The following is a 21,784-nucleotide window of genomic DNA, read 5'->3' as shown; positions in this document are numbered from 1 at the left end:
TTCTCTTTTTTCTCCGGAATAGGCTATTATTCAATATTTTATTGGAAAGAGCACAATAGAGGCGTGATCCAAGTACAGACAATAATATATCCAACCATAACCTCTTCTATAAATGAAATAAAGAATTAAAAAAAATGATTTATCTACTCTATATGTGGAAAATTTTGTGAAAATATAAGAAGTGGCAATTCTTACCTTTCATACCTTTAGTTTCATTGATAAAAAATAATTTGGACTCGTCCAGTGTCCAGTTTGGAGATCATTCAAGTTACTGTACACATTCATGCATGTTCTGGTTCAAATCAATGACCCCCCCCCCTCATTTTTTAAAACTGCAAAAAAGGTCATTCTGATTGGTATTGTCATAAGGTGCGTTGAAATGAACCGTGGTATAGCAAACATCGAATTCCCTCACAAAATGTTATCACGCAATAAAACAGAAACATAGGATAAATAGTTTATTTTGAAATTTCCCGCGATTAAATATTTTAAAATCCAATCAAAATACCTTATTTCTTCACTGCAAGATATGAGTAATGACCGGAAGGAAGTCAAATAATTTTCCGACCCAGACTGTGGACAAAATTGTTATGATTTCTATAATGGCAGGAGCGTATTAGCTTGTTAAAAGCAATATCCTATCCAGCACAATTTTTTACTAGACTTAGAAGGAAAATGCATCATTTGTCATACCACTGTTATGCATGAAGAGCAAAAAAATCAGCGATACAAGGAAGTCACCGAACCAAAAGGCAATTTGTAGTTTTGGTCAGTATCAAATAACATTCATTGCATTTACACAATAAAAATACGTCTATGAAAGAATTCTCCAGAAAATGAGACTGGTTGTCAAGTGATTAACCCTTTAGAATATTGTCTGTTGACAGTTGCCTTCCCTGTTCACCCGTTAACTGTTGCTGTTTATAATCATGAATGCTAGGACCATGTACAATATATATGATGTACCAAACATTTTACAATGCAAAACAATCATTATATAGGATTTCAGAAAAATATTTTTTTAGGTCTGATCTCCTGTACTTGGTGATCACTACACTACTGGAATAAAAATGTTCTGTTATTGTACCAGGTCAGACAGTATTGTGGTTTAACCTGTTAAAAAATTATGACATGACTTTACATGTACATTTGTAGCCAGGTCAATACCATCAACAGAGGCGGATTTAGAGGGTTTTTCAGGGGGCCCGGGCCCCCCCTTTTGTGGTTTTTTGGTTGATTATATAGGGAATCACTGAAGCATGACTGGAGCGGGGCCCCCTTATGAAAATTTCTGGATCCGCCACTGATCAACTTTTGGTTAATGTCACTTTCTTAGAAATTGAATGACATTGATCCTCATGAGTTTATATGATGTATCACTGATAAAAGTGATATAATTTCAAAGGAATCAAATCTGATAGTTTGGTACAAATAATGGTATCCCCAAAAGTTAGGAAACCGAAAGATGTTGCTTTTAATTTTAATTGTTAATTGCACTTTACAATATAAGTATTTCAACTTTTTCACTGTAAATTTATATTCCAATTAGGATTTATCTCCCACAGGTTATTATATTTCAATTTGTAGTATTCCCAACCTGTTTATATATATTTCTTTCATTATTATTTCATGGTAAAATCTAATATAAAACATGTAAAAAAAAAAAGACTAAATGATGGTAAGTTTTAACAATTATTGCAAGAATTGAGGACTGACTTTAATGGCATACATGTATGATACAGTAGCAACCAGATAAATTGTATGATTCCAATTTAACATTATACCATTCACTTTTCTCCCACCACAGTTACATGTATTTGTATATGGTTTTGATGAATAATGTGAATACTGTAAAAGACATTTATTTTTCACTTTTAGTCCTTTCTATCAGACTTTCTAGCAATATATATATCATTTGGAGTTTCCTGATTTTTTTTATGTATTTATATAAGGAAAGACCCAAGTTTTACATATTCCTGCAATTTTTGTTTACATTCTTTTTATACTCTCTAATAAGAATCACTCACTACAATTAGTTGGTTTACAGTAGTTGCAAAGCAATGTTTCAAAAAGAATACATCACAACCTAATTCAGTACTGAAAAAAGGGAATTATGATGATTTGGATTTGCAGCATTAAGAAAGCTAGGTTTCTTGTTTTTAGATCAAAGATGAGCACATGGAACCAAATTTTTTCTTTTGCGCTCCACAGAGTACACTGCAAAAATGTTAATTGGCAATCTGATTAATATACCGATACGGTGTCCAGGCTTTACTAACAAGGATCAGAGATTCTGAGAACATTCCTTTCTACTATCTACAGACTAAGTAATTATTAATATTATACCCCTGCAAATAAATTTTGGGGGGTATGTTGGAATCACCATATGCATGTCCATCCAGCTTCGTGTCCCATGCATAACTACAAATGTATTATACCGTAAGACTTAGGTTAACAAACTTGGTATACAGTTGCATTATGGGTTGGGTGTGTGTCATATACCAAATTCAGGTCACTGACCTTGACTTTGACCCCTATGATAGTAAAACCTTTTACAATTTGTGTCCTACTGGAAAGTTTTGTACAGTAAAACTTAGGATAACCAAACTTAGTTTGCAGTTGCAGCAAGGATGAGATTGTGTCACATACTAAAGTCAGGTCACTCTGACCTTGACTTTAACCTTTGACCACTGTGATAGTAAAACCTTATTCAATTTGTGTCCGACTCATTACTTTTGTACTTTAAAACGTAACTTAACAAAACTTGGTATGCAGTTGCATCATAGGCTTGGGGTGTGTCATATACCAGTCAGATCACTTTAACACCATATGATAGTAAAACCTTTACCAATGGGTGTCCAACTCATACATTTATCTTTTGTACCGTAAGACTAAGGTGTCCAGCTCATAACTTTTATACTTAAAAATGTAACTAAACAAAACTTGGTTTGCAGTTTCATCTTGGGCTTGGGTGCGTCATATACCAAAATCAGGTCACTCTGACCTTTGACCACTATCATAGTTAAACCTTGTCGGATTTGTATCCTGCACATAAATTTTGTACCATAGAACTTAGGTTGACCAAAATTGGTATGCTGATACATCATGGGCTTGGGGTGTGTCATATAAAAATAAGAAGATATGTTATAATTGCCAATGAGACAAGTCTCCACAAGAGACTAAATGACACAGACATTACAACTATAGGTCACCATACGGCCTTCAACAATGAATAAAACCCATACTGCATAGTCAGCTACATGTATAAAAGGCCCCGAATGACAAATGTAAAACAATTCATACATGTATACCAAAATCAGGTCACTCTGACCTTTGACTCCTATAATAGTAAAACATTACATCTGATTTGTGTTTGGTGCATAACTTTTTGTACCATATCACTAAGATTGACAGAAATTGTATGCAGAAGCACCATATTGACCTTTAATTTCTGAATTTACAGTATTCAAATCTCTGTCTTTGTTCCTTTAATTCTTTCAGATTGACCTATCAGTAACCATGTGTCAATCTTTCACAGTGGCAATGATTACCGGTATATAAAATGAATGTCTGAAAATCAAAAATCTCAAAATGTCATTGCTTTGATAAGCAAAGGATAGACACATGATACATGTATGTATTTCAATCAGATTTGTTGATTTGAAATCGCAAGAAAAAATCACCAGTAGGTTGATTTTTGTCTGCATATTTGTTATAGCAAAAAAATTGTCTAATATTGTCACAAATACTTGTATGATTTTACAAAAATTTTAACGGCATTCATTTAAGGGACACATTTTAGAGCCTATTAAATAAAGAAATCTTGGATAGATGAAAAAATAACTTTCCATTCAAAAGTTTTAAGGAAAGGGATTAAAAAATGAAATTACATACTTGTATGTTTTGTATAAATACTAGCAAATTTCAAATATTTTGTAAAGTAAGTCATGAAGGTATGTTCTTTGACAGTCTAACTTATGTCAAATTTCAACTTGACAAGGAAAAATCATTTGTTTCTTGCTGCTACCAAACACAATAAAAAGGTATGTGTTTATAGTTTCCTGACCTACATTTGTACAATAGTTTTGAGCGGGACCAAAATATTTTTTTAAGGCCCCGTTGCAGCAGTGGGGGCGTTAAGTGTTGCCCTTGCACGTAAATACATACCAAAATTGGTTTCCATTCATTTTGCCATTCTCTAACTTTAGTTTGCTTTAACAAAATGTTATGAAACTGATACACAATGCTTATTACCACAAAACACAGATCAAGTTTTGAATTTGGGTGGCGTCACTTTTACTGTTTTAGTGTTATGTCCCTTTACAAATGGAAAAAATTGCTGAATTTTTCGTGTCTGTTCTCTAACTAAAGTTTGCCTCAAACAAATGTTATCAATCTTGTACACAATGCTTATTACCACAAAACACAGATCATGTTTGAATTTTGGTGGGGTCACTTTTACCGTTCTAGAGTTATGCCCCTTTACAAATGGAAAAATTGATGAGAATCAGTATTGGATTAAGCCATAATTTTAGTTTTATTTTGTTTGTAGTTGATTGTATACACAAAAAAGATATAATAGGCATTTTTAAGACCTATTTTCCAAGGTTTTCCTCTTAAGATTATTATGATTAAGGTATAAGACAGTTTTTAAATCATGAACTTTTGACCACTTGTTAACTTTGAATTTTTAATCAAATGCCAGAAATGTTTGTAAGTGAAAATGAGTATTTAATGAATCTGACCATCTTTCAGTAACCACAGATAACATGTATGAGATAAGCCTTGGAAAGCTTTTGTGATGATACATTCTTGAGGATTGACCTGTGTTCTGTCACTTTTATTATTTATTTTTTAAAGTTACCTTTCATGTGCTTAGAAAAACAAATAGAGTTGTATGTGTTATGTACATTTGTAAACAAAAACTTCAGACTTGAGAGGAAAAGTAAACCAATTATCACACAAGAGGTATATATATGTATGATGTATAAGATATGACTGGTTTTTAATGTTGTCAATTTCATCAATGGGAAAAGTCAAAAGTTGCTAGTCTAGTGAAAAACGGTCATAGATTAAGATAGTATTTGCTTTCTGTTTAACTGTAAGTTAGTATTTAATTAGTCTTGTCTTGTGTAAATAAGTCAACATTATATATTATATTCATAAATGTTTGAAAATCTTAAATACTTATTTGAATAGCATATATACATGTACTTGTCAATATTTTTGTTTTGAGTATGTATAGTGATAGGTTAACATGTTAATTGTTATAATGAAAATATTTACTGTAAATCATTACCATTTACATGTATTTACATGTAATCCATAGTCATCAATATTTGAAAAGGGGAGGATGCTTTTGCACTTGATTGAATTAAGAGACAGATTTCTCTAGATACATGTACATGTACTCTATCCACTTTTTATTTTTTTAAGTGTGTTTTTGATATAATTCTGGCAACTTTCTATTTGTCTGCTGCCTAATGTAGGGTTCCATATCATTTTTTGTATCACAAAACTCTTATATATTTGTAGTTTAGTACAGATTTTTTTTATTTAAAAAAATGTGAAATGCATGCATATTGCAGTAAATGTGTTATGCTTTGCTGTCTTAACAAGCTAGAATAGTATCTACCATTTGAACTTGAACTTGCTTCTGCCATTACAGATCAATTTAACTGTCACTGTCAGTGCAGTGTGGAATTTTATTCCTTGTGGAAATAGAAAAATAATTGAAATGAAAAAAAATGTTTAATACATGAGCATGTACATATATATATAAAGTAATGTGGTGCTAAATTGTTGATAAACTAAGAAATTATTTAGAAACTAAGGTTCTAACTCCCTCGGGAAAAGTTGACTATACATGTAGATGAATTTGGTTGTTCTTTTTACATGTAGGTCACTTTTGCTCATATACATGTATGTATATAGCTCCTAACGAGTCTACATGTTTTTACATCCCAGCTTTCATATGTATGTTTAGATTTGAGCTTTCCTGATGAAGGTAAATCCAGAAAAGCGCTTAAGACACAAACTTTATACAGTGTTATTTTCATCATCTTAGGATTTTTCCATTGTATTTGCCATACTAGTGTCAAAAAAGATCAAAAAGATACAAAAATTGAAACAATATGAAATAATATTTGGATTGAAATCTTTATTCTGACAAACATTGAAACAGAAAGAAAGGAAAAATATAAAAATATGTAATAATACATTTGTATATAAATTATATACTAAATAAAAGAATTTTTAGTACTCTTATAAATTTGTTGGTTATCTTTTGCTTCTGTCTTACAGTATCCATTGTGTACCCCCTTCCATGGTGCATACTCTTTGAAAATTTTGACTAAACAAGCCCTGAAATGAAATTAACATTGTCTTGAAATAAAACATCGCACATAAATCAGTATTTAAAGGAAAAGATATAGCTATATAGATATGCATGTACATTCATAAACAAATATTTTAATTAATTTCAATATCTTTTGTTTGTACCATACTATATCTATATATATATACATATCACTGTTTTGGTAATACAAAAGTTACATTTTAAATTTTCGATCAGATAATAGGTCTGTGAATCATCCATTTCCTGTTGACAACTTATATATTTTGATTTTAACCTGGTCAGATGTATATGATGTATCTAAATTGATTTAAATCGTGTGATAATAGCCAGACTTATAAGTAAGGCATGATTGTTTTGTTTGCTCATGGAATGTTTAATCTGTTAAAAAATTGTTATTTGAATGAAATAATGAATGGATCAGACCACACCAATTCATGTCATTTATGGAAACGTTCTTGTGGTTTGATTAATGGTATTAAAACTTTAGGGAGTTCTTTCTTTAGCTTATTGAATTCACAACACTGTAAAACAAAAATCTACATACATTTGCCCCCCAAAATAGGACCTAGCATGCACCAAATGGAAAAAAGGCCCTGTCACAAAATGCACTAATATTTTTATGGTTGTAATTGGACAAGTAAAACTAATGTCTTAATATGCTTTCTTCAAGCAAAGGAGGTCATGTATTCCATTTCAACCAAGGTCAAGCTAAATATTTTTTTTAAATGGTACTGTACATTGTATGTGCTGCCGTTTCACCGATGATAGAATAATGTACGCTTGGTCTCATTATACTTTTGCGGTCGTATATTGCTATCTTTTGGTTTCCGGACAATAACTTAAGTTTAAGAGTATGGATCTCTATGAAATTTAACCAAAAGGTTCAATACCACAAAAGGAAGGTTGGGATTGTTTTTGGGGGTGATGGTCCCAGCCGTTAAGAATAAGGGGGTAATTGCCCAAACCTGTTCATGAATTATGGGCCAAAAAGGGTCTAAAACAAGCATTTTTCTAGTTTTCAGACAATGACTTGTGTTTAAGTGTATGGATGTCTCTTAAATTGTACCACATTTTACAAAAAGAAAATTTCTTCAAATATTATTTTTTTGGGAAAAGGGGGGGGGGGGGGGGGGGAGGTCAATTTTTTTTTGGGGGGGGTCAATTTTTTTTTCTTAAGATTTAAGAAATTGTCGATTTTCCAAAGAAAAATTGGGGGTACAATTTATTTTGCTAATTATTTGTATATAGTCTGAAAACAGATTTGCTAAGCATTGCGCGACAGTACAGTGTATTGCACAACAGCAAGAAATCTTCAATTGAATATAAATTCAAATCGTATAACCAATTTCAAGTTCTACATTTATTCTGTGTCAGAAACCTATAATGTGTCAAATATTTAATTACAGTCCAAATTCAGACCTGTATCAAGCTTGAATATTGTGTCCATTTTTGCCCCAACTGTTCAGGGTTGGACCTCTGCGGTCATATCCAGCTGCGCTCGGAGAAGCCGTTTATATTTTTTCCTGCAAAGATGTAGGGGCATTAAGGCCCGGTTTTGGCCCAAGAAAAAGTTTTTGAGAACTATTTCAAATTTGCACATAATATTTGAAAATGCATTAATTCAAGAAATATAAATGAATTACATTAGATTTTTGACATATTCTAACCAAATATGAAGTTGTTTCTTAGGTGTGCACATACTTTTCCAATCTCATATATACCTAGAGGTTGACGTAAAACAAGGAAAATCATGTAAAATATTCACATTTTGTCATAGTTTGTTGCCATGGTAACTCGTTAAATGTGAAATTTGTTTTTATTATCTGAACACCTTGAACCGTAGTGTAGTTTGAACAAAGTTAAGAATATGTATGGTAACTTTTCAATTTGCACTAATATTTGGACCAAATAAGGGCCTTATTGCCGTTACTTCTTTCTGTTTTGTTAGGTTCATTTAATTTTATGCTCATAACGTCATTCTAGTACAAAATACAGTTTTAATATATTTATATCACACTATTGGCCCTGAACTCGATAACTGTGAGTACTCAAGAATACTTTGTGTCTTGAGGCTTTTTGTAAGTTGTTTTTGTGCTTTGTGTTGATCAGATGAGTCAAGCCTTTTTCAACTGACTTTTACAGTATATTGTGCTGTTACACCACTGTCCCAGGTTATGGAAGGTTTGAACGATTGCAAACATGTTTAACCTTGTCACATTCTATCTGACAATATGTGTCTATCCTAAGTCAGGACTCAGGAGCCAGAAATTCTGTGCATGTTGTTGGTCATTGTCTATCATATTTGTATTCTAGTTTGAATTGTTTTACATATTGTCAGAGATTTGTATACGACAGCAAAAAATTTTGCGGTCGTATATTGGTATCACGTTGTCTTCCGAAGACATTTGGTTTCCGGACAATTACTTTAGTATTAGTGAATAGAAATCTATGAAATTTAAACATAAGGTTTATAACCACAAAAGGAAGGTTGTGATTGATTTTGGGGGTTATGGTCCCAACAGTTTAGGAAAAAGTGGCCCAAATAAGCATTTTTCTAGTTTCATGACAATAACTTGTGGTACAGTGTATGGATCTCTCTGAAATTATACCACAAGTTTCCATACCACAAAGGGATAGTTCGGATTGGCTTTGGGGGGTTATGGCTCAAACCATTTAGGAATTAGGGGCAAAAAAGTGAGAAAAAACAAGGGTGTCCTGGTTAATGGACAATTACTTAAGTACAAATTACAGTGTAAGGGAGGTAATTCAAACACAACTTTGAATTACCTCCCTTACACTGCTTTTAAATTATGTAAAAAGAATTTTTGTATTGTCTTGAGGTGATAAGCTGTCAATTCATTTTTAGAAGTTACTATTTTAATAATTTTAAAAATGCTGATTAAGGCAGTGATATTGTTGTCTTTTTTCAAAACTACCTCTACCGTTTTTTATTGGGAAAAATGCATATTTTTTAACTGAAATTGGGAAATTTGTATTTTTTATTCTAAACACATCTCCGATTTTTTGCTGACCTTTGCAGTCTTTTTTGCACTGTTGTTTTCATGTATATTTTGGTTGTCAGACATTTTCAACTTGAAAGGTACTTTTCGGAGAGGGGAAAGAAACAGAAGCAATGATGGTACTTAATGCATTGAAAACCACATGTGTTACAAACACCATGATGATTCTGATCAGAAAACCGGATCTCAAAAGTGCTTTCTAATATCAAAATAATAACATGAATACAATATTTACAAACATTACTACCAATGCCATCACTGTTTGGGGAAAATGTAAAACTTTTTGGGAGTAATTTTAAGCCATTTTTTTTAGTAATTGGGAATTTTCTCTAGGGGAAAAAGCCGAATTTCGGCTGTAATTTGAGGCAAACAATATCACTGTAAGGTTAATTAATTCTAGCTATGATTGTATGTCATTTTCTATTTTAAGACTTTTATGATGTATTTAAATGGGTTATTATGGTTGCAAACTCCATTGGAAAATTTGAATTGAAATTATGACCATGACTGAGGGAAAGAATTTTTTTTTGGAAAAGGGGGGGACAATTTTTTCTCCTCAAGATTTCAGAAATCAAAAAATAAATCCTTTAAATTTTTTTTTTTTTTTTTGAAAAAAGGGGGGGGAGGGGAGGTCAAAGAAATCAAAAAATAAATCCTATAAATTTTTTTTTTTTTTTTTGAAAAAAGGGGGGGGAGGGGAGGTCAATTCGCAACAGCATAGTGTATTGCAGAAAAGCATAAAAATTAATATAAATTCAAATCATATAACCAATTCTAAGTTCTTTGACTACAGTTATTCTGTGTCAGAAACCTATTATGTGTCAAATATTGAATTACAATCCAAATTCAGATCTGTATCAAGCGCGAATATTGTGTCCATTTTTTACCCAACTGTTCAGGGTTGGACCTCTGCGGTCGTATCCAGCTGTGCTCGGCGAAGCAATTTATTATAGCTTACTTTACAGTATGGGATTTGCTCATTGTTGAAGACCATATGATGACCTATAGTTGCTTAAATCTACCTCATTTGGTCTCTGGTGGATAGATGTCACTGACAATCCTACCACACCTTCTTATTTTTAGTCCCCTACTGTCGAAATCGAAGGGCACATTAGGTTTGTACTCTGTCTGTCTGTCTGTCTGTCCATCCATCAGTCTGGCAAATCAGTTTTCCACACTTTTTTTCTTCATGCTCGAAGATATTGATTGATATTTGGTATATAGTTTTATCATGACAAGTAACAGATCAAATTTGAATTTTGTTCCGGTCTGATGATTTTGTCCAGAGTTATGGTCCTTGGACTTAGTAAATTCACTTAAATAATCAGTTTTCTGCACTTTTTTTCGTCATGCATGAAGATATTGATTTGATAATTGGTATATAGTTTTATCATGACAAGTTACAGATCAGGTTCAAATTTTATTCGGGTCTGATGATTTTGTGCAGAGTTATGGTCCTTTGACTTATAAAATTCACTCAAATAATCAGTTTTCCGCACTTTTTTTCCTCATGTTTATAGATATTGATTTGATATTTGTTATATAGTTTACACCATGACAAGTTATAGATCAAGTTAGCATTTTGTTCCAGTACAATGAATTCTTAACTGGTAGGGGACTACATGTATTGTCTTGAGGATAAACATTCATAATAAAGTATTTAAAAAGTGCAATACCTGTGGAATTATGTCCTTAATGAAAGACTTGATTTAGATGTATGGTTACATTGTCTGAAAATACTGTCGCTCGTTACTGATCATTTTTACAATGTAAGTACAGAGTAAGAAAAAGACTGATATCCTCTAACAAGCATGGGAAGCTGCCATTATAAGGTCATATACTCTGAAAAGATATTGTCTTAATCAGTGATAACAATGACTTTGCCCTGTTGTTTCTAAAAAAAAAATTTGTATATTTTTATTGTTTGAAAAATGAGATGTGAAGATATAAGTTGTGAAGGATTACCTAAATCTGGGTCATTTATGACAGCAAGTCAAGTTTTATAACAATAAGAAAAATGTACATACTTCCTTAAACCTCCATATCCTTCTTACAGTGTAAAATATGTACATACTTTGTGTGTTGTATTAAATACTGGTAAGTTATACATTTATTTTCTCATTTTGTATTCTATGAAATTGATTGTTGTAAATCTGTATATTTGGAGAGAGGAATAATAGTAATCATGGTAATTCAAAAGAAATTTGAATACAGGTATTGTAGTTGAAATTTACAGCTGTTTATTTTAAATGTAAGTTTAACACATATGCAAAATGTATATCGGTAGTTTTCTAAAAAGGATGAAACAGGATTTTATCATTCAACATTTCTGTCAATTGTATGCATGACCTATCAGTGTACAAATTGATCAATCCAGATTTATAGTTTTTCTTGAGGAGGGTACAGATTGAAATTACAATATGGTCGAAACTACTTCCTATTGATTGATTGATTGTTGGTTGTCTAATGTCCAGTGTCAAATATTGCATGCATGATCAAGATGAGAACAAATAAACAATAAATACAATAGGCAGTTCCTGTAATAGAGGCTTTTCGGGATGAAGGTATGGGAAATTTGGAATGCCTCTGGAAAATGAGGGTATATTGGATAGGGACAGAAACTTTGCCTTGCAACAGGCTATAAATGTACCTATGGACCCACTTCCTATCAAACATCAAATGACAGATTGAATCCATTTAGTTTAGGTGTTTGTCATGTATGAAGAGGCTTGCTTAAATTCCAGTGACATTTTAGGTAAATTAACACAATCAATTAGCAACTTGTCCCTGTGGTGACTTTATCTAACTTTTTTTGTCATTTGTCCTTTTAAAAAAAGATCAATGGTTTTCAAACTTTTTTTTAAAAGAGGAAAAAAAGACAGAAGACACCATAGGTACAAGTTAAAAGATTAGTTTTTTTTTAGAAATTTTATTTTTCATTCTTTATATACCTTTAATTGATTTAAATTTTAACTCTAGGAGACTAGTTCTGCAATATTTGTTTTAGAGGTAAAATTCCAAATAATGTTTCATTATTTTTATCAACCTGGTATTGAACTACTTTAACTTTAAAAAAAATTGATAAGCATGACTTTTTGCAGTTCATGTTTTCATAAAAAAATAATAGTGATATTTAACTAAGTGAAATACCTTTTGTAACATAAAAGTGATATTTAACTACATTTGTAAGTGAAATACCTTTTGTAACATAATACAGTGTATATACATGTACATGTAGAAAGAAGTACCTGTACATCCAGATTTGACAAGATAAACAATACACATACATACCAAAATGTCATAAGATATCAACATAATCCGCTAATAATTTATTTCTCTGTCCAGATATGATACTGGCCCTCCTAATCATATTCCTTATCTTAACTGCCAGGGGAGATTTTTTAATTGGTAGTTTAGTTTATGACTTATCAATTGGGTTCTGCACTCCAAAATATTTTTACTAAAGATTTAAGTGATGGAGGTGGCTCTCAAAAACAGTTTATGGCTTTATCATTTGGATTACTGTACACAAAAATAAATTGTCTTTGGATGCAAATGATAAAGGTACTTGTAGTTTTCAAAACAAAGGTCAGTTATTTTTTTTTACTAAAATTCATACTGATTCCGGATTATCTTAGCAGTTAACTTATTTGTGGTCATTGACATAAAGCTGCTCTTTCTGGTTGATGGAAGTTGCAAGTTCAAAGATTAATGCAAGGAGTAAAGAGGGTCTCTTCCTTCTGGGCTGAGTTTGGTTTAAATAAAGGGTGTAATTATTGTTATCACTTGTATAGTAAATATACATTTGTAGTTTTAATTAGAAAGGGTGTCAGTCCTGTTACCTAAGACAAAAGTTTAAATTTCATGTTTTTGTCATACAATCAGCTGACCCACAAATATTTTTTTGAGTGGATGTTAAGCAACCAGTAATCAATCAATATTTGTTGAGCCTGCATTAAAAAGATTCCATTAACATGATTAAGAAATATTATGAATATTTTCTAACTCATACTTTTAGGACAAATGTATTGTACCAAAATACAGGTCAGGATATATTGATTTAATTATGGTCCCTCAATCCTTTGACTTTTCTTAGACATCAAAGCAATAGGATCCTAGCTATTTTAGAATTTAGAATAAGTTGTTGAATTTTCAGTCTTAATGAAGCTTTTGAGAATGAAAGTTTGATTAATGATGTGAGGTTACTGGGAATATCAATTTCCTATCTAGGGATCACCACAGGCTTTTTATACGACCGCAAAAATTGAAAATTTTTTGGTCGTATATTGGTATGACGTTGGCGTCGTCGTCGTCGTCGTCGTCGTCTGGCGTCGTCCGGCGTCGTCCGAAGACACATTGGTTTTCGCACTCTAACTTTAGTTTAAGTGAATGGATCTCCATGAAATTTTACCATAAGGTTCAATACCACGAAAGGAAGGTGGGGATTGATTTTGGGGGTTATGGTACCAACAGTTAAGGAATTAGGGGCCAAAAAGGGGCCAAAAATAAGCATTTTTGTAACTTCCAGACAATAACTTGTGTGTAAGTGTATGGATCTCTCTGACATTGTACCACAAGGTTCCATATCACAAAGGGAAGGCTGTAATTGATTTTGGGGGTAATTGCCTCAAAATTTTAGGAATTAGGGGCCAAAAAAGGGGCAAAAAACAAGCATTTTTCTAGTTTCATGACAATAACTTGTGTGTAAGTGTTTGGATATTTCTGAAATTGTACTACAAGGTTCCATATCACAAAGGGAAAGCTGGAATTGAGTTTGGGGGTAATTGCCCGAAATGTTTAGGAATTGGGGGCCAAAAAGGGGCCAAAAATAAGCATTTTTCTAGTTTCCAGACAATAACTTGTGTTCAAGTGTATGGATCTCTCTGAAATTGTACTGCAAGGTACCATACCACAAAGGGAAGGCTGGGATTGAGTTTGGGGGTGATGAATCATAAGGGGGTTCAAAAAATTTGGGGGGGGGGGGATTTTTTTTTTTTCTTTTTTTTTCTTTTTTTCCTTTTTTTTTTCTTTTAAAATTTTCCATTTTAAGTTGGTTATTTCTGATTAATATTTAAAAGCAAATAATAATGATATGGTAGGAGATACACACCAAACAGGATGTGTAAATTATTATATAATAAGTATTGTGCAATAGCAAGAAATTTTCAATTGCACAGTATTGCACAATTGCAAGAAATCTTCAATTGCACAGTATTGCGCAATAGCAAGAAATCTTCAATTGCACAGTATTGCGCAATAGCAAGAAATATCCAATAGCACAATATTGCGCAATAGCAAGAAATTGTCAATTGTACAGTATTGCACAATAGCAAGAAATATTCAATTGCACAGTATTGTGCAAAAGAAGATACTTCGTATAAATTGCTTATTTCTTGATCAATTTCAATGGGGTTTTATTCTTGAATTCTTGGGGTTCTTTAATATGCTGAATCTAACCGTGTATTAAGTTTTTGGATTTTGGGCCAAATTGAGGTCCAAAGGGTCCACATTGAGGTCCAAAGGGTCCAAAATTTAACTTTGTTTGATTTCATCAAAAATTGAATTATTGGGGTTCTTTGATATGCCGAATCTAACCGTGTATTTAGATTCTTAATTTTTGGTTCCGTTTTCAAATTGGTCTACATTAAGGTCAAAAGGGTCCAAAATTAAACTTAGTTTGATTTTAACAAAAATTGAATTTTTAGGGTACTTTGATATGCTGAATCTAAACATGTATTTAGATTTTTGATTATGGGCCCAGTTTTCAAGTTGGTCCAAATCGGGGTCCAAAATTCAACTTTGTTTGATTTCAACAAAAATTGAATATATGGGGTTCTTTGATATGCTGAATCTAACCATGTATTTAGATTTTTGATTTTTGGGCCCCGTTATCAACTTTGTCCACATTGAGGTCAAAAGGGTCCAAAATTAAACTTTGTTTGATTTCATCAAAAATTGAATTGTTGGGGTTCTTTGATATGCCAAATCTAACCGTGTATTTAGATTTTTAATTTTGGGTCCTGTTTTTAAATTGGTCTACATTAAGGTCCAAAGGGTCCAAAATTAAACTTAGTTTGATTTTAACAAAAATTGAATTCTTGGGGTTCTTTGATATGCTGAATCTAAACATGTGTTTAGATTTTTGATTATGGGCCCAGTTTTCAAGTTGGTCCAAGTTGGGGTCCAAAATTAAACTTTGTTTGATTTCAACAAAAATTGAATATATGGGGTTCTTTGATATGCTGAATCTAAACATGTATTTAGATTTAAGATTTTTGGCCCAGTTTTCAAGTTGGTCCAAATTGGGGTCCAAAATTAAACTTTGTTTGATTTCAACAAAAATTGAATATATGGGGTTCTTTGATATGCTGAATCTAACCATGTATTTAGATTTTTTATTTGTGGACCCCCTATCAAATTGGTTCATATTGAGGTCAAAAGGGTCCAAAATTAAACTTTGTTTGATTTCATCAAAAATTGAATTATTGGGGTTCTTTGATATGCCAAATCTAACCGTGTATTTAGATTTTTAATTTTGGGTCCTGTTTTTAAATTGGTCTACATTAAGGTCCAAAGGGTCCAAAATTAAACTTAGTCTGATTTTAACAAAAATTGAATTCTTGGGGTTCTTTGATATGCTGAATCTAAACATGTGTTTAGATTTTTGATTATGGGCCCAGTTTTCAAGTTGGTCCAAGTTGGGGTCCAAAATTAAACTTTGTTTGATTTCAACAAAAATTGAATATATGGGGTTCTTTGATATGCTGAATCTAAACATGTATTTAGATTTTAGATTTTTGGCCCAGTTTTCAAGTTGGTCCAAATTGGGGTCCAAAATTTAACTTTGTTTGATTTCATCAAAAATTGAATATATGGGGTTCTTTGATATGCTGAATCTTACCATGTATTTAGGTTTTTTATTTTGTGGGCCCGCTATCAAATTGGTTCATATTGAGGTCTAAAGGGTCCAAAATTAAACTTTGTTTGATTTCATCAAAAATTGAATTATTGGGGTTCTTTGATATGCCAAATCTAACCGTGTATTTAGATTTTTAATTTTGGGCCCCGTTTAATAAATTGGTCTACATTAAGGTCCTAAGGGTCCAAAATTAAACTTAGTTTGATTTTAACAAAAATTGAATTCTTGGGGTACTTTGATATGCTGAATCTAAACATGTGTTTAGATTTTTGATTATGGGACCAGTTTTCAAGTTTGTCCAAGTTGGGGTCCAAAATTAAACTTTGTTTGATTTCAACAAAAATTGAATATATGGGGTTCTTTGATATGCTGAATCTAAACATGTATTTAGATTTTAGATTTTTGGCCCAGTTTTCAAGTTGGTCCAAATTGGGGTCCAAAATTTAACTTTGTTTGATTTCATCAAAAATTGAATATATGGGGTTCTTTGATATGCTGAATCTTACCATGTATTTAGGTTTTTTATTTTGTGGGCCCGCTATCAAATTGGTTCATATTGAGGTCAAAAGGGTCCAAAATTAAACTTTGTTTGATTTCATCAAAAATTGAATTATTGGGGTTCTTTGATATGCCAAATCTAACAGTGTATTTAGATTTTTAATTTTGGGTCCCGTTTTTTAAATTGGTCTACATTAAGGTCCTAAGGGTCCAAAATTAAACTTAGTTTGATTTTAACAAAAATTGAATTCTTGGGGTACTTTGATATGCTGAATCTAAACATGTGTTTAGATTTTTGATTATGGGACCAGTTTTCAAGTTTGTCCAAGTTGGGGTCCAAAATTAAACTTTGTTTGATTTCAACAAAAATTGAATATATGGGGTTCTTTGATATGCTGAATCTAACCATGTATTTTGATTTTGGACATTGGACCATAATAGGTAAATTAAAAAGATTTAAGTTCTTAGACCACATTCTTTCTGTGTCAGAAACCTATGCTGTGTCAAATATTTAATCACAATCCAAATTCAGAGCTGTATCAAGCTTGAATGTTGTGTCCATACTTGCCCCAACTGTTCAGGGTTCGACCTCTGCGGTCGTATCAAGCTGCGCCCAGCGAAGCATTTTATTAAATATAGTGCTCCTCTACCTTCAATTTTTAACATCACCCTTCGACTTCCAGCATCACTCTTGATTTTCTCAGAATAAACCTTGAGTTTTGAGATAGTATATCACTTTGGAAAGTAATTCTTATAAGTGTAATTTTGAAAGACTATAATTAACATCAAAATGCATTGTGAAAGTGAAAAGTGACTTGTCTACCATGTAGGTAAGAAAGATAACTGTAGAAAGCCAGTGGCCAGAACATCTTAAAAATGGTTTAATTACTACAATAATGTAAAATATGTTCCTTATTGAAATTTCTACCCATGACTATTATTAAGTTTTTTTTTGTTTTTTTTTTGCCATAGAATAAAGATACATACATTTTTTTATGTCTCAGCCGTGTTACCCTTGTCCGTCTGAACATTTAAAACGTACATACGTCCAGAAATTGGTTTCTGTTTTCTAACATTAGTTTGCCTCAACCAAATGTTATGAAACTTTTTCACAATGCATATTACCACAAAATGCAGATCAAGTTTGAATTTGGGTGTTGTCACTTTTACTATTCTAGAAGTATGCCCTTTACAAATTGAAAAATTGCTGAATTTTTGGTTTCCGTTCTCTAATTTAAGTTTGCCTCAACCAAATGTTATGAATCTAATACACAATGCTTATTACAACAAAACTCAGATCAAGTTTGGATTTGGGTGGCGTCACTTTTACCATTCTTGAGTAATGTCCCTTTATAACGTTATATGTAAGTGGGGGCATCATCTGTGTCCCATGAACACATTCTCCAATTTATTGAAATACATGTACGTACATGTATATGTATTTCTATTTTAAAATAATTATATATATATAAGTACCGCCACTACTGCAAATTGAGTGCAAAAGGTATAAAATTTTTAAATATTTTTCTTTTTCAACTGTAAATGCTTATGTAAAAAAATATTTTAAAGGCTCATCCTATAAACATTTTTCTGATCTCTGCCATATCATTTATGTGTACATTTAAAACTTGAATTATTAACCTGTTGTAAATGATATTACTGATTCTTAAAGGATTTAAAACTGGAAGGAAACAGTTTTTCTTCTTCCTGTCAATTGTGTTTAAAAAACTTAATGAACAACCGGTTACAGAAAATTATTAAAACAAAATCTACCTCATTGGTTTTTAAACATTTTAAAGTCTATTTCCTGCAATAGCTGTCTCGTTTTTTCAAATTTTTCTGTAGTTTAATTTTATTTCTAGGTACATTAATTCAAGTCTTTTAATTGGGTTAGCTAAGTGCATTTTTATTAAATACAGCACAACCCAAGAAGATGTAAGTACTCTCTGACGACAATCATAAACAACTTATGACTTATTAATATCTACTGTAAATTCAGAAATTATTGCGTGCATTTATTATTGCGATTTTGTCAATTCAGACCAAAATGCGATTATTATTTTTGCGATACTGAGAAAATTTCGCTTAATTCATATAAAAAAATCCAAAATGTGAGTTTAAATTATTGCGATTACAACCCTGTCACATTTTTCGCAATAATAAAAACATCGATATAATACTGTATTTACAGTAACTTGAAGACTGTCATGCTATTTAGCCCTTTCAAATATCATTTCCATCATGTGTTTGTTTTTCTCATTGCAGGTTGACTAACTGTAACCATGCCAGGAGAGGTATTATCCTCCCTTGTTTGCTTTAACCCTATTTCCTGCTGCATTATCAATAACCTAAATATATATATACTTTATATATAAAACAAGGCATTCTGGAATACAAAAAAATGGCTGCTTCAAAGAAAGGAAGTGTTAGGATTGTCCGTAGGATGAGTATGGAAACGTACATGGTCCGCGTTTATGCAGGACAGTTATGCACAGATGAGTACACTTCAATAGAAGCAGAGAAGACCACATGTTCTGCGGATATTGTAGCAGCGGCGTGCCTTAAACTGAGACTAGGGGACCCTAATAATTATGAACTAGCTGAAGTTTTCTCCTCATCCGGTCAATTATGTAAAGAACGTAGATTGGAGCCATCTGAAACACCTGTCAGAATACAACTCATGTGGCCTAAAATAATGAATAGTGCAATTGATAGAACTTCTGGATTAACTGGTTATAGGTTTTACATACGAAAAAAAGATCTGGAAATTCCTGATCGGACGTTGTCGTGGAGGGAATGTTCACAAGAATTAAATGCAATAGAAACCTTTTTAACTAGCTTTCTACAACAAGTAACTTGTAACAAGGAATATTCAGATCTGTGCAACCTTCCTGATCTAAATGAGCGGACATTGTTAGACAACGTTAAATCACGATTTCAGAATTCAAATATCTATACATATGTAGGATCTATATTAATAGCAGTGAACCCATTTAAATTTTTCCCAATTTACAATCCCAAATATGTTAAAATGTATCAGAACAAACGATTAGGGGAACTGCCCCCTCACATCTTTGCAATAGCGGACACAGCATTCTTTACAATGTTACGGAAACGCAAAAATCAGTGTATAGTAATATCTGGCGAATCTGGATCTGGCAAAACTGAAACAAACAACTTATTATTACATCACTTGACAGCCTTAAGTCAGAAAGGAGCCCATGGCAGTGGAGTTGAACAGACTATTCTTGGTGCAGGCCCTGTTTTAGAGGTTTGTATTTTGAAAGCAGTATTATGTAGTATCCTCTTTTATGATAGGACACTTTTTTGATGTAGCAAGATGCGGGTATAACTGCCTTATCATATTAGAATGAATATTATACACAGTGTAGTAGAATATTTAAAAACTTTAATAATTATTTTTATGAATAGACACTTTTCTAAGTAATAGGGCAGAATTTTATAGATACCCCTGCACATCATGTTATTAGCTATAGTTTGCTGTTAAATAAACCCACATTTCTTTTTATTCATACATACACAGTACTAGTTCCTCATTTTATATTGATTTTCATACATGTAGCTCTCCCACCAGAGAAGATTCACTCACTCCAGAGGATGTTGACCTTTAATACACCACTTCAAATACTGTCAACCAACACAAGACATCCCATCTAACTACAAAAATGTACTTTCATTTTAACAATTTCAAAAGTCAAATTAAATTTGGACATCCAATAAAACAGTCATTGACAAAATTCCTGGGAATTAGTGAAATGGACAGTTGATGCCTTCAAACAATGACATTAGATATGACTTTGAGAAGCTGGCTTAAATTTTAGAGATTTAAAGATGGGTAGTACCGTACTAAATGTATTGCACTGTGTTTTTGATTATCTTCTTTTGCAAACATTTTTTAAATATATATATCCATTCAAAAGTTCTTTGGCTCAATGTCATGAAAAATATGTTTATTTTGAGGCGAGCCAGAATTGGTCAGATAGTATTAATAAGCAGTATTAGTAGAGAACTGCAGCATATGTTGCAACAGGATTGAACTATTCATTTCTTTAAGATGAGGGTTACCCTTCAAGTGATGGAATATCTCTTTTATAAGGAGTAAAATTCAATATCAAAGTAATAATTTGGAAATGGTTGATTTGTCTTTTCCTTGCCTATAACATGAATAAAGAATAAAATATTGTGCTTTGTTTACATGTATTTGATTATAATTATGATATATCAAAAGGGATGAAAGGAAACGCTTAAGTTATTGCACAGTATATCAGACGACATCAAGCATCAACACACAGCTTCTCCTGAATAAAACCCCCAGACAATCAAACAAAGACAAACAACACTTTAATACAAATCAGTTTTTACCAATAGAGTTTGTGATACTTTAATTGAAGGTTATACAATATCCTTTATCTTGTAGTGAGATTGTCTTACATACATGTACATGTATATAGATCAGCTTTTGTTTAAGGGAAATCCCTTGTTTTTGTCTTAAAACATTGAACGTCACTTTTGAAGAAAAGTAAATACACATACTGTATCCTCATGATTTATTTGCATACATGTTACTCACATGACACATTTTACTTTTACTAAAGTCAGCTAACTGAAAGGAAGTTATCTTTTCCTATCACCAAATCTATTTCCTCTTTCAAAGTTAGGCTAATTATGTTTTAATGTGATTTATATATATATGTTTGTAAGGACACCATCAGATTAAAAAAGTCGTGCACATAGTGTAATATTCTTAAATTTGGAATGATTAGTACATGTATGGAGAATTGCTCAAATATATATATGCAAAAGGAAAATTATGAACTGAATTTACTAATTTGAACCATGCATTTTTGTGCATAACTATAATAATGTTTTCTTTACTTGCAATAACATTTACAAATGTATGGTTTTAGCACAAGGATTGATAATAAGACTAGCCTGTATTTGATTTTTCTTTGCGCTTGGTAGAATTTA

At 31.9% G+C, this 21,784-nt stretch overlaps 1 protein-coding gene across 8 annotated transcripts in view; it reads left to right on the top strand.

Moving 5' to 3' along the window:
* The first annotated feature begins 537 nt into the window (after positions 1 to 537).
* The window catches only part of LOC127733286 (unconventional myosin-IXa-like), a 104,768-nt gene continuing 83,521 nt past the window's right edge, over positions 538 to 21,784 (top strand). For all 8 annotated transcript variants that reach the window (XM_052242640.1, XM_052242635.1, XM_052242639.1 and 5 more), the window contains exons 1-2: positions 538 to 768; positions 19,061 to 20,066. In XM_052242640.1, the coding sequence (XP_052098600.1) occupies positions 19,197 to 20,066 (870 nt within the window). In that variant the 5' untranslated portion in view covers positions 538 to 768; positions 19,061 to 19,196. The remainder of the gene's footprint in view (positions 769 to 19,060; positions 20,067 to 21,784) is intronic.

Source organism: Mytilus californianus, unplaced genomic scaffold (assembly GCF_021869535.1).
Source record: "Mytilus californianus isolate M0D057914Y unplaced genomic scaffold, xbMytCali1.0.p SCAF_3, whole genome shotgun sequence".
NCBI lineage: Eukaryota > Metazoa > Mollusca > Bivalvia > Mytilida > Mytilidae > Mytilus > Mytilus californianus.
Note: the sequence above shows the minus strand (reverse complement) of the source record. Positions and strands in the feature narration are given on the sequence as shown.